The sequence below is a fragment of the Podarcis filfolensis genome, assembly GCF_964270895.1.
Source record: "Podarcis filfolensis genome assembly, chromosome: 7".
Classification (NCBI taxonomy): Eukaryota; Metazoa; Chordata; class Lepidosauria; order Squamata; family Lacertidae; genus Podarcis; species Podarcis filfolensis.
In genome coordinates this window covers 89,243,710-89,256,227 of record NC_139603.1, presented here as the reverse complement: position 1 = coordinate 89,256,227, position 12,518 = coordinate 89,243,710, and the positions used below count along the sequence as shown (strand labels likewise).

Here is a 12,518-nt window from a genome sequence, read left to right as displayed (position 1 = left end):
CAGCGGTTTGAATACGCGTAATGGGGGTGAGCTCCTGTTGCTCTGTCCCAGCTTTTGCCAACCTAGCAGTTCAAAAGCACACCAGCGCAAGTAGATAAATAGGTACTGCTGCGACGGGAGGGTAAACGGTGTTTCCGTGTGCTGCTCTGGTTTCTGTCATGGTGTCCCGTTGCGCCAGAAGCGGTTTAGTCCTGCTGGCCACATGACCCAGAAAACTGTCTGTGGACAAATGCCGGCTCCCTCGGCCTGAAAGCGAGATGAGCGTCACAACCCCATAGTCGCATCTGACTGGACTTAACAGTTCAGGGATCCTTTACCTTTTTTACTTTCCTCTGTGGAAGTACATGTGTAAAAATTAACACGGTGGGTCTGTGTCTAATATCAGGTGATATAGTACAATGAGTTCCAAAAAACAGGAGCTCAACATGTGTTACATTGCCCCAAGAAATGAGTTTTCCTTGCTTTTGCTGCTGCGGATCCCTGTTCTAAAATTATGCAGGTCTTCAGCTTCATATAAGCTCTTCTAAGCGTTCTCAAAGGGAGGCATCTGCACCTCTACTTTAATTCCTGCTTGTATAGTTGGGCATTTATTTATTCTATAAAATAATAAGAGTATATTTTTAATTTTTTAAAAAAATCAAATGTACAAATCAGGTTTCAAACAAAAGAAAATATTGTGAATGGTTTTACAAAGTGAGTTGTTCCAAAAAGAAAAGTGGATCATCTTTCTGTAAACCTGTTATCGTACTGTAATAAATGAAAATCTTCCCTTATTCCCTTATGGGGGACACGAGCCCTTTGCAGGTTCTCCATCAGTCGGGGAAAATAACAGAGGCCATCCAGAGAATATTGAGAAGCAAAGCAGCTTGTAAGCCTGGTCTTTATTGAACTGTTGCAACAGGGTGCTTCCCTCACACACGGAAAAGGAGGAGGACCCAGAACAAAGGTGTGCCTGCCCTTTTATAGAAATTTTAAATTCCCTGCCCTGGAGTCCAAGACCACCCCCAGAAACATACATACATCACAGAAGGAGTGTAGCTCAAGACCACCCTCCAGATACATCATATCTACATCTCAGAAAAGGCGGTCTACAGCAGAAATCTGAGTGCGTTGTTTACCTCCTGTCTGGCAGGTTACCTGTTAATGCTTACTTGATTGGATACCCTGGGAAGCCTGGCCAGTCTTCTGTAATGATAAATACTCAGTTCCTGAGCCAGGTAACAGGCTCATCCTATTCAAACACAGACATACCCTTTAAGACAGGATTTGTGAAGGAAAAAACAATGGGGTGGCTCTTCCATTGGACCTTGCAGAGAAAACACCTGGTCAGCCTGGGAGTCAAAATGGCTCCATGGCTGCTCTGCTGTGCAGCTTCAGACATGTGGCCTATATATCTATGTACGTGTTTGCTTGGTACATTTATGAACCTTTATTATATACATAAGACCTTAATTTATTTATTTCAGTACATAGCACTGCTCATTGCTTATACACTATTACTGTTGTTGTTGTTATTTATTAGATTTGTATGCTGCCGTCAACTGCAGGTCTTAGGGCGGTTTACAGGATAAAATCACAACACGAAATAGACAATAAAATAAATATAATAATAGACAATAAAAACAAAAAAAAACCCAATATGATTATATCATCTAGCCTACACTGTACAGATGAGTGCAGGCTGTGGAAACTCAGACTCAAGCAGTGTATTAAATTTTATGACAAAATAAATGAATGAATGAATCTTGGCTATCTACTGCTATTCCCTGGGAGATCTGGTGCCCGCTTCCGCCCTGTGGGCAAGAGGGGAGGAAGTGGCTTCAAAGTCAGCCCGGAAGTCCCGCCTCCGGCTTGTCTGCGCCTTGGAACTCGGTGGTGAGCAGCCCGCCCCGCTTCCTGCGCCTGCGCCACTCGCCTCCTGAGCTGGAGAAACGTGCTTGGAGGGCAGCTGCGCCCAGGTGAGCAGGAGGGGGTCTTTTTCTCTCTTTTTTGCAAAAAATAAAAATGGGGATTTAATCCCAGGTGGTGGAGCAAATTTTCTGGAGGGTGCAGAGCTGGGAGGGGGGCAGCCTCGGGCATTGCAGATCTGGTGCATTGCAAATAATAATAATAATAATAATAATTAATAATAATAAAAAATTTATACCCCGCCCTCCCCAGCCAAGGAGACTGAGAGGAGATACGAGAGCCATCTTCAAATAAGTTAATGAGTTCAAAGTTACAAAAAACGGATTTGTTTTTAATTCTTTTTTAGTTTTTTGTCTTTTGTATTTTTATTCCTTTTTTTCTTTTTCATGTATTTTTCTATGTTCTTTTTTTTTGTATCTTTTGACCTTTTTTCATTTTGTAAACTTATGTTTTTGTAAAACTTCAATAAATACCTTTCAAATATCTTAAGGGCTGTCCCATGGAAGATGGAGCAAACTTGTTTTTTCCTGCTCTAATAATAAATACTAATAAATTTTATTTATATCCCACCCTCCCCAGTCAAGACCAGGCTCAGGGCGGCTAACACCAAGTATAAAAACAATTGATCAAAATGCAAGTTAAAGGTGTGTGAAAGAAACTAATAGAAGTGGAAAGAAACTGCAATTGAGTAGATTGGAAGTCTAGCACAAAGGTGGGGTGAGGGTGGTAGATGGTGATGGGAAAAGGAATGATCTGTGGGATTGAGTGTAGGTACGTTTGAACATTTTTAAGGATTGTATGAAATGTATGCTTGTATGCTTGCATATTCGCAATATGTGTGTATTAATGCTGAATTATTTTAATAATAAAAACTTTTCACAATTAAAACAACAACAACTTAAAACCAGATTAAAATACAACATTCAAACGCAGCCTCATTTCAGTAGAAACTCAAATTAAAAACTTTTGGGGGATGAAAACGTCAAATCTTCACCAAGGCCAACTATCCAGACGGGTCCTACGTGGGCCAGAAAAAAGCCAGGTCACTTGCAAGGTCACACACCCCACCGGTTAGGATAAGGTTTAAAATGTGGCTGTGAAGGTACCCCTTTAAAAGAAAAAAATATGAGTTTTATTTTGCTAAGGTAGACTGCACCCGAGGCAGGAAGCTGCGCTGCCTGGGGAGGCGAGATGGGTGCCTCCATTGCAAACAGCTCAGTCGATGCAAAGCTGGGTGGCAGTTGCAGATCGTGGCCTGGTTGTTTTGCAAATTTCAACAAAAGATGATCAGGCTCCTCCTGGAACTGTTAAAAAAGAGACGATGGCCTAAAATGCCCCTTTTTCCCCATCAACACCCCCCCACCCCCAGTTACTCAACAAGAAGTTTCTTTTTTATATATATATATAAATTTTTATTAGTTTTTTTAACATACCATTTTCAACAGTAATTAAACATACTTTTACATCCTATACAATTCTTTTGACTTCCACCAATCCTGTCTGAAAATTCTCCCATCTAATCTCTCAGTATACATTTCTTACTTTCCCTATTACATCTCATAACTGATATCTCTATTCTTTTTCTACTTTGTAATGTTGCATATATTTCTCCTTGCAAAACTTCTTGTAGTGACTCAACAAGAAGGTTCAGTGGCTTGAAGCTCCCTCCCAAAAAGTCCCAAAGCTAAGTTAATTTCTTAACCCTCCCTGCCCCAATAAAGCAGAATAAAGATACCTTCTCTACACCCCAAGGCCTTTTCTCATACATTTAGGACAAACTTTTTCCTGCCTAGCACTTAAAAAAAAACCTCAGTAGCTATCAGGAAGACAAGGTTTTTTTTGTGTGTTTTAATATTTTGTTGTAATCACCCAGAATAACTGGGGGAACCATGTCAGATGGGTGGCTAATAATTATAATTATAATAATAATGGTTTTCCAGCTCCGCTTTTATTGTATTTTTTGGCCACAAAAACTGCTTCTCCCCAGCTCAGTTTTCCCCAAGGGAGTTGCTTGCAGAGCCTATCGCTTGCTAATGTTGCAAGCGGAGATCAGGGCCAAATTCTGGTCCGGTTTGTGCAAGGAGATTAATGGGCCGGTGGCAACTTTTTGCAATAGCTATTCTAGTTTCACCTCCACCCTGGAGGTAGGAGGTTCCATCATCGCCCACTGGGTGTCTTTCACAAGCCTTGGGGCCAAAGGTGTTGTAAGCAAAATCTGGCCTTTTTCCTTTATGGGGTACCCAAGAGCCCATATAGAGTCCTTACGTACCAGGTTCCAATGTTGGCTGGGCAGACAAGAATGAATGAATATTTATGTCAGCCATCAGCCATAGCAATAAAACAACAGTGCAATATACAAATAATAGAAATAAAAGTCAATTGTATAAAATACATTTTGGGGTTTGGAATCAACAGTCAAATGGTGGATCTTCTTCTGATTGCCCCAGCTAAGAACCTTGCAACTGTAATAAATGAAAATCTGCCCTTATTCCCTTATAGGGGACACAAGAGCCCATATAGAGTCCTTTGTAGGTTCTCCATAGGTCGGAGAAAATAGCAGAGGCCAACCAGAGAATATCGAGAAGCAAAGCAGCTAGTAAGCCTGATCTTTATTGATCTGTTGCAACAGGGTGCTTCCCTCACACGCAGGAGAGGAAGAGGAACCCAGAACAATAGCGCACAAGGCCTTATATAGACATTTTAAATTTCCTGCCCTGGAGCTCCAGACCCACCCCTCCATATATCATACATACATCACAGAAGGGGTGTAACCTAAGACTACCCCCCAGATACATCATACCTACATCTCAGAAAAGGCGGTCTACAGCAGAAATCTGAGTGCTTTGTTTACCTCCTATCTGCCAGGTTACCTGTTTAATGGTCACTTGATTGGATACCCTGGGGAGCCTGGCCAGTCTTTTGTAAAGATAAATACTTAGTTCCTGAGCCAGGTCACAGGCTCACCCTATTCATACACAGACACTTAAGACAGGATTTGTGAATGAAAAGACAATGGGGAGGCTTTTCCGTTTTCCTTTGACCTTGCAGAGAAAACATTTGCTCAGTTTGAGAATTGCTGTAAACAAAAATCTGCCCTTTTCCCTTATGGGGTATGCAAGAGCCCGGATAGAGTCCTTACATAGGTTCTCTATTGGTAGGAGAAAATAACAGAGGCCAACCAGAGAATATTGAGAAGCAAAGCAGCTAGTAAGCTTGATCTTTATTGATCTGTTGCAACAGGGTGCTCCCCTCACATGCAGGAAAGGAGGAATCCAGAACAATGGCGCGCAAGGCCTTATAAAGACTGTTGAAATTGCCACACTGTAGATCAAGACCAAATGGGACATGGGTGGCGCTGTGGGTTAAACCACAGAGCCTAGGGCTTGCTGATCAGAAGGTCGGCGGTTTGAATCCCCGCAACGGGGTGAGCTCCCGTTGCTCGGTCCCTGCTCCTGCCAACCTAGCAGTTTGAAAGCACGTCAAAGTGCAAGTAGATAAATAGGTACCGCTCCGGCGGGAAGGTAAACGGCATTTCCGTGCGCTGCTCTGGTTCGCCAGCAGCGGCTTAGTCATGCTGTCCACATGACCCGGAAGCTGTATGCCGGCTCCCTCGGCCAATAAAGCGAGATGAACGCCCCAACCCCAGAGTCGGCCACGACTGGACCTAATGGTCAGGGGTCCCTTTAGATGAGGACCACCCCCAGAAACATCATGCATACATCACAGAAGGGGTGTAACCTAAGACCCCCCCACCAGATACATCATACCTACATCACAGAAAAGCCTGTCTAAAACGAAAATTTGAATGTTGTTTTTCCTGTTTGCCAGGTTATCTGCTTGCCTTTCCTGATAGTCTGTCACTCATTAAAATCCTGATTACTCAATTCCTGAGACAATGGGAAGGCTCCCTGACCCCCCTCCCTCCATGCAGGGAAAACATTTGGTCAGTTTGGGAATCAAAAATGGTTTCAGGTCAGTCATCCTGTGCTGATCTATGTACATGTTTGGCTGGTAGACTTATGAACATTGAATATATATCTTAAGACGCGGGTGGCGCTGTGGGTTAAACCACAGAGCCTAGGACTTGCCGATCGGAAGGCCGGCGGTTCGAATCCCTGCAATGGGGTGAGCTCCCGTTGCTCTGTGCCTGCTCCTGCCAACCTAGCAGTTTGAAAGCACGTCAAAGTGCAAGTAGATAAATAGGTACCGCTGCGGCGGGAAGGTAAACGGCGTTTCCGTGCGCTGCTCTGGTTCGCCAGAAGCGGCTTAATCATGCTGGCCACATGACCCGGAAGCTGTACGCCGGCTCCCTCGGCCAATAAAGAGAGATGAGCGCCGCAACCCCAGAGTCGGCCACGACTGGACCTAATGGTCAGGGGTCCCTTTACCTTTACATACGCCTGCTCAAGTAGGAAATAGTTTCTTAACCTTTAATATATCTAAGACCTTAAAATTCCTATCACAAGGCCAGGAGTGGGCGTGTGGGGAGGGTGGGTCAGAGATCATGAGTCTGGCTCCAGAATGCAAACAGGCCAGGATCACGTGCTCGGCTCCAGCCGACTGCTCTCCACGCCTGCAGACAGTGCTGGCCTTGTGCAATGCACCCGTCTCCTGCCAATTGTGGGATGATCTGATCTCTGCCTGTCTCGCACGCCTCTTGTTTGCTTCCAATCTTGCTTCCTCCTGCAGGCGGAAAACCGGGACACAAGGACACGAGAGTGAAGGAGGCAATCTCTGTAGCGCCTGGATTTGGGGAGGACATCAGCATGGCCAGCAGCTACCCTAAGCCGGAGGAGAAGACCTTGCAGACCCTTCGGGATGCTGCCAATCGCCTTCGGATTCACTCCATCCGCGCCACCTGCGCCTCAAACTCTGGGTAATTCACTGGGACCCTGTAATTTTTTTAATTGTGGGAGATTTGGGGAGGTATCGAGGGCAGAATAAGAAGGGTCTTCTAGATCAGGCTAGAGACCAGCAGTTCGAACCTCTGGGGTGCAAGGAAGATGACTTGCCATCACTTCCCTCCCATGCTTCATAAACTATAAAAGAATATTAAAACAATAAAAGAATATTAAAACAATGACCTGCATATGCATGGTAACTACAATAAACTTGAAATATCATGAACTATACACGTAAACTATAATGTCAAAATAATGTGAAATAAAACCAAAGGTACATACTCCATCTATATGGTGAATGGGAAAGTATAACAACAATTGCTATGGAACAGCGGTCATAAAGTTATGTTTGCATAAAGTTAGGTTTGCACTGACTATTGTTTGCAGCAGAGGGGTTAAATTCTTTTTATTCGGCCTATGAACTGGGTTTCACTGCAGTTACTGTAGCCTTGGGTTTAAAGAGCAGCTTTATTTTACTGGGGTCCTGTTGATCACTTGCAACCAGGGAACAGATTGGTATAGAAATAGCAGGAATTGTAGGTAGGAAGGTGGAAATACCTAAATTAATGGTTCTTATTAGTCTGAGTAGCACCGAGTTAGAAACAAAAGAGGAATGTAAATGCGTAAAATTGATGGTAATTGCAGCCAGACAGGTTATAGCGAGTAATTGGGAAAATGCAGAAGAGTTAGGGGTGAACCAACAGAGGGAAAAATTGAAAAATATTAGAATATCTAACTCATAGCTGTCAACTTTCCCCTTTTCTTGTGAGGAATCCTATTCAGAATAAGGGAATTTCCCTTTTAAAAAGGGAAATGTCAACAGCTATGATCTAACTGTGAAGATACATAAAATGAAAGGTTTAAGGTCAGTGAGGAGGAGGAGGATTGGTTTGAGAAATATTGAATTATTTGGGCAGGTTTGATCAATTTGGGGCAATTAAAATGTTAAAGGTTAAATCTTGTGGAGGGAGGAGTGTTAAGGTATATAGAATTGTACATATGGTTGATTTGAATATTGATTATGTATACCCAATGTATCAGCCACCTGGGGGTTTTCACTGTTTGTTTTCACTGTTTGTGTTTTGGTTGTTGGTTAAAAATATATATATATATATATATATATATATATATATATATATATATATATATATAAATAAAAATAATAATAATAATAATAATAAAACACTTGCAACCTGGGGCTTGGCATACACTATGCTTAGGACGCAGGCAAGTCCTTGCTTCGCCACGGACTGACTTGGGCAAGTTTCCCTGATCATGGCTGCCACCGGCCTTGGACCAGCGAAGCTTCTCCCTCCTCCTTCGTGCCGCTGCCGTTTTCTCACCGTTTGCCTCCTGCCCTCTCGCTCCAGCCACCCCACCTCCTGCTGCAGTGCGGCCGAGATCATGTCTGCGCTCTTCTTCCACACCATGCGCTACAAGCCGGACCAGCCAGGCCACCGCAGCAACGACCGCTTCGTGCTCTCCAAGGTGAGGAGTCTCTGATGCCAACCACTCTTTTGCCCACTGGGTGCTCCTCCAGATGTCTTGGACTACAATTACCGTGAGAGAGGAATGATAATAATAATAATAATAATAATAATAATAATAATAATAAAAAATATTTTTATTTATATCCCGCCCTCCCCAGCCAAAGCCGGGCTCCGAGCGGCTAACAACAATAAAAGTAACACAGTTTACATAAAATCACACTCAAATAATTGAAATACATTCTAAAATCAATTCAAAAGCGAATTAATGGCAAGCATTGGGTTAATGTGGATTACCAAAGGAGGGGGGTCAGGCTGTGCCTTGGCCAAAGGCCTGGTGGAACAGCTCTGTCTTGCAGACACTGCAGAAAGATGTCAGGTCCCGGAGGGCCCTGGTTTCTTGTGACAGAGCATTCCACCAGATCGGGGCCACAGCTGAAAAAGCCCTGGCTCTGGTTGAGGCCAGCCTAACCGCCCTGTGGCCCGGGACCTCCAAGATGTTTTCGTTTGAAGACCATAAATTCCTCCGTGGGACTTACCAGGAGAGGCGGTCCCGTAGGTACGAGGGTCCTAGGCCGTATAGGGCTTTAAAGGTTAAAACCAGCACCTTGAACCTGATCCTGTACTCCACCGGGAGCCAGTGCAGCTGGTATAGCACTGGGTGAATGTGATCCTGCAGCGAGGACCCCGTAAGGAGTCTCGCCGCTGCATTCTACACCTGCTGGAGTTTCTGGGTCAGTCTCAAGGGCAGCCCCACGTAGAGCGAGTTACGATAATCCAGTCTGGAGGTGACTGTCGCGTGGATCACAGTGGCAAGGTCAGGGCGAGAGAGGTAAGGAGCCAACTGCTTAGCTTGGCGGAGATGAAAAAATGCCGCCTTTGTTATAGCTGCAACCTGCGCCTCCATGGAAAGGGAGGTGTCGAAGATTACACCCAAACTCTTAACGGACGGTGCTGGCACTAATTGCGCCCCCGCAAGAGATGGGAGTTGCCCCCCAAATCCCATATCGTCCCTTCCCAGCCAGAGGACCTCTATCTTCAAAAAAGAGAAATGAGCAATGGTCACGCTGTGCTGGGTGAGGCTGATGGGAATTATAGTCCAAGACATCTTGAGGGGCGCCCAGCGGGTAAAAGCTGACCCTGGCACCATCCAGGGACCAGGGTGAGCTAGCTGCAAGCAGGTCCCCTCTCTTGTCTCCCCAAAGCCTAAGGGGGTCCCTGGGTTCACCTGTGATTCCTTGCCCTTTGAACACCTTGACCACCATGCCTCTGGCCTTCCCCTTCTGCTGCCTCGCTTGCCACAGCGCCTCCCCATTGTTTGTTAATTTATTTCCATTTATTAAATTTGTCCGACGCCCTTCATTTGTAGATCTCGGGGCAGTTAAAATGCAATACAGTGGTACCTCTGGTTGCGAACGGGATCTGTTCCGGAGGCCCGTTTGCAACCTGAAAGGAACGCAACCCACAGCGGCGCTTCTGCGCATGTACGCATCGCTTTTCGCCGCTTCTGCGCATGCGCGTGATGTCATTTTGCGCTTCTGCGCGAGTGGCAAAACCCGGAAGTAACCCTTTCTGGTACTTCCGGGTCACCGCGGGACATAACCTGAAAGACCGTAACATGAAGCGGACGTAACATGAGGTATGACTGTACGAAAAAGCCCACAACGCATTATGAGGGTTGCAAGGAGGAGATTCCTTCCTCTGGGCAAAGGGTGACCCCTGCTTTTTCTGTGCTTCCTCAACCCCTGAGCAGGGCCACGCTGCTCCTGTGCTCTACGCGGCCTGGGCTGAGGCCGGCTACCTCAACGAGTCTGATCTGCTGAAACTGAGGAAGATCGACTGCGACCTGGAAGGCCACCCAACCCCGGTAAGTGCTTTCCTTCGTACGCCTCTGGCTCTCGGTAGTCCGTGCTGTGAAATGGGCCCAGTGCTAGAAATTAGCCGGATGCCAGGCACATTTGGCAACTGGGGTATCCAAGAGCCCATATAGAGTCCTTAAGTGGGTTCCCTATTGGTAGGAGAAAATAACAGAGGCCAAACAGAGAATATTGAGAAGCAAAGCAGCTAGTAAGTTTGATCTTTATTGATCTGTTGCAACAGGGTGCTCCCCTCACACGCAGGAGAGGAGGAACCCAGAACAATGACGCGCAAGGCCTTATAAAGACTGTTGAAATTGCCACCCTGTAGATCAAGGGACATGGGTGGCGCTGTGGGTTAAACTAGGACTTGCCGATCAGAAGGTTGGTGGTTCGAATCCCCGTGACAGGGTGAGCTGCCGTTGCTCGGTCCCTGCTCCTGCCAACCTAGCAGTTCGAAAGCACGTCAAAGTGCAAGGAGATAAATAGGTACCGCCCTGGCAGGAAGGTAAACGGCGTTTCCATGCGCTGCTCTGGTTCGCCAGAAGCGGCTTAGTCATGCTGGCCACATGACCCAGAAGCTGTACGCTGGCTCCCTCGGCCAATAAAGCGAAATGAGCGCCGCAACCCCAGAGTCGGCCACGACTGGACCTAATGGTCAGGGGTCTCTTTACCTTTACCTTTAAAGCTCTCTCTTCATGGTATCCTATGGAGTTTTAATATAAGGCAGCAAAAACAAGAAAATAGCCAGGAGAAAGCGGCGACATGTTGCTTCTCCTTCGCAGCCAAAACAGAAAATAAAAGTAATTTCCCCTTTGTGCGTGCAGCACACCCCGGAGACAGGACGCCATGTCCCTTGAGCTATTAACCCTGTGAGTTCTGGGACTCCTCACATTTATATTTTTCAAAATATAGTCCGGCCCCCCACAAGGTCTGATGAAAAAGTTTGCTGACCCCTGCTTTGGAATCTGTTGGGTGTGTGTGTTGCTGGTGGAGCGGCCAGGAAAGCACCTTGCCCCCTGATCCAGAACAGTTGGGGAACAAAGGATCAGGACCTTGCGGGGCTAATTGGTTTGCGATGTTATCCTCACCCCACGTTCCTTGCACTTTTTTTCTCCCTGGTTTACAGAGGCTGCCTTTTGTGGACGTGGCCACTGGCTCACTGGGACAAGGCCTGGGAGCTGCCTGTGGCATGGCCTACACTGGGAAGTACTTTGACAAGGCCAGGTGAGGAACTTACTGGGGAAACTGGGAAGATCCACCCGGCTGGAGCGCCGTGTGCCAATTCCAAACGCTTTCTGTGGTTCGGCACGAGTAAACAGTTGGCGTAATTGATATAAACTGTGCGTAATTGATATAAACAGCTCCCCTCAGTCAGATACTGTGGTACCCTTGGCTCCCAAACTTAATTCGTTCCAGAAGTCCGTTCCAAAACCGAAGCGTTCAAAAACCAAGGTGCACTTTCCCATAGAAAGTAATGCAAAACGGATTAGGGAAGTTTTTAATGTCTGACGCTGGATTGTTTTTAATATTCGGTTGGAAGCCACCCAGATGGGTGGGGTATATAATAAATTATTATTATTATTACATTAATCCATTCCAGACTTTTATAAACAACCCCTAAAACAGCAATTTAACATGAATTTTACTCTCTAACGAGGCCATTGATCCATAAAATGAAAGCAGTAATCATGTACTGTACTATAAAATAAATAACACAGTAATGTAGGGAGTCTTCTCTTCTCATGAGGTGGCCAAAGTATTGGTGCCTCAGCTTCAGGATCTGTCCTTCCAGTGACCACTCGGGGCTGATTTCCTTCAGAATGGAGAGGTTGGATCTTCTTGCAGTCCATGGGACTCCCAAGAGTCTCCTCCAGCACCAGAATTCAAAAGCATCCATTCTTCGGCGATCAGCCTTCTTTATGGTCCAGCTCTCACTTCCATACATCGCTACTGGGAAAACCATAGCTTGAACTATACAGTGGTACCTCAGGTTAAGAACTTAACTCGTTCCGTAGGTCCGTTCTTAATTTGAAACTGTTCTTAACCTGAAGCACCACTTTAGCTAATGGGGCCTCCTGCTGCTGCTGTGCCGCCGCAGCACGATTTCTGTTCTCATCCTGAAGCAAAGTTCTTAATCCGAGGTACTATTTCTGGGTTACTGGAGTCTGTAACCTGAAGCGTTTGTAACCTGAAGCGTATGTAACCCGGGGTACCACTGTATGGACCTTTGTCGGCAAGGTGATGTCTCTGCTTTTTAAGATGCTGTCTAGGTTTGTCATTCCATCTAATTTACCATCCTCCGTTATATCCAGAATCATTGCAAAAGTTATTTGAAGCCTGCCAAAGACCTCAAGTGTTTACAG

At 45.6% G+C, this 12,518-nt stretch overlaps 1 protein-coding gene across 2 annotated transcripts in view; it reads left to right on the top strand.

The window, feature by feature from the left end:
• Positions 1-1,853: 1,853 nt before the first annotated feature.
• Positions 1,854-12,518, top strand: part of LOC310766099 (transketolase-like protein 2) — a 31,504-nt gene continuing 20,839 nt past the window's right edge. Inside the window, exons 1-5 of one of the 2 annotated variants that reach the window (XM_083622054.1) lie at positions 1,854-1,958; positions 6,598-6,784; positions 8,180-8,297; positions 10,050-10,163; positions 11,282-11,379. In XM_083622054.1, the coding sequence (XP_083478180.1) occupies positions 6,675-6,784; positions 8,180-8,297; positions 10,050-10,163; positions 11,282-11,379 (440 nt within the window). In that variant the 5' untranslated portion in view covers positions 1,854-1,958; positions 6,598-6,674. Of the gene's footprint in view, positions 1,959-5,729; positions 5,881-6,597; positions 6,785-8,179; positions 8,298-10,049; positions 10,164-11,281; positions 11,380-12,518 lie in introns of those variants that run through there. The other variant, XM_083622053.1, reaches the window with a different exon arrangement.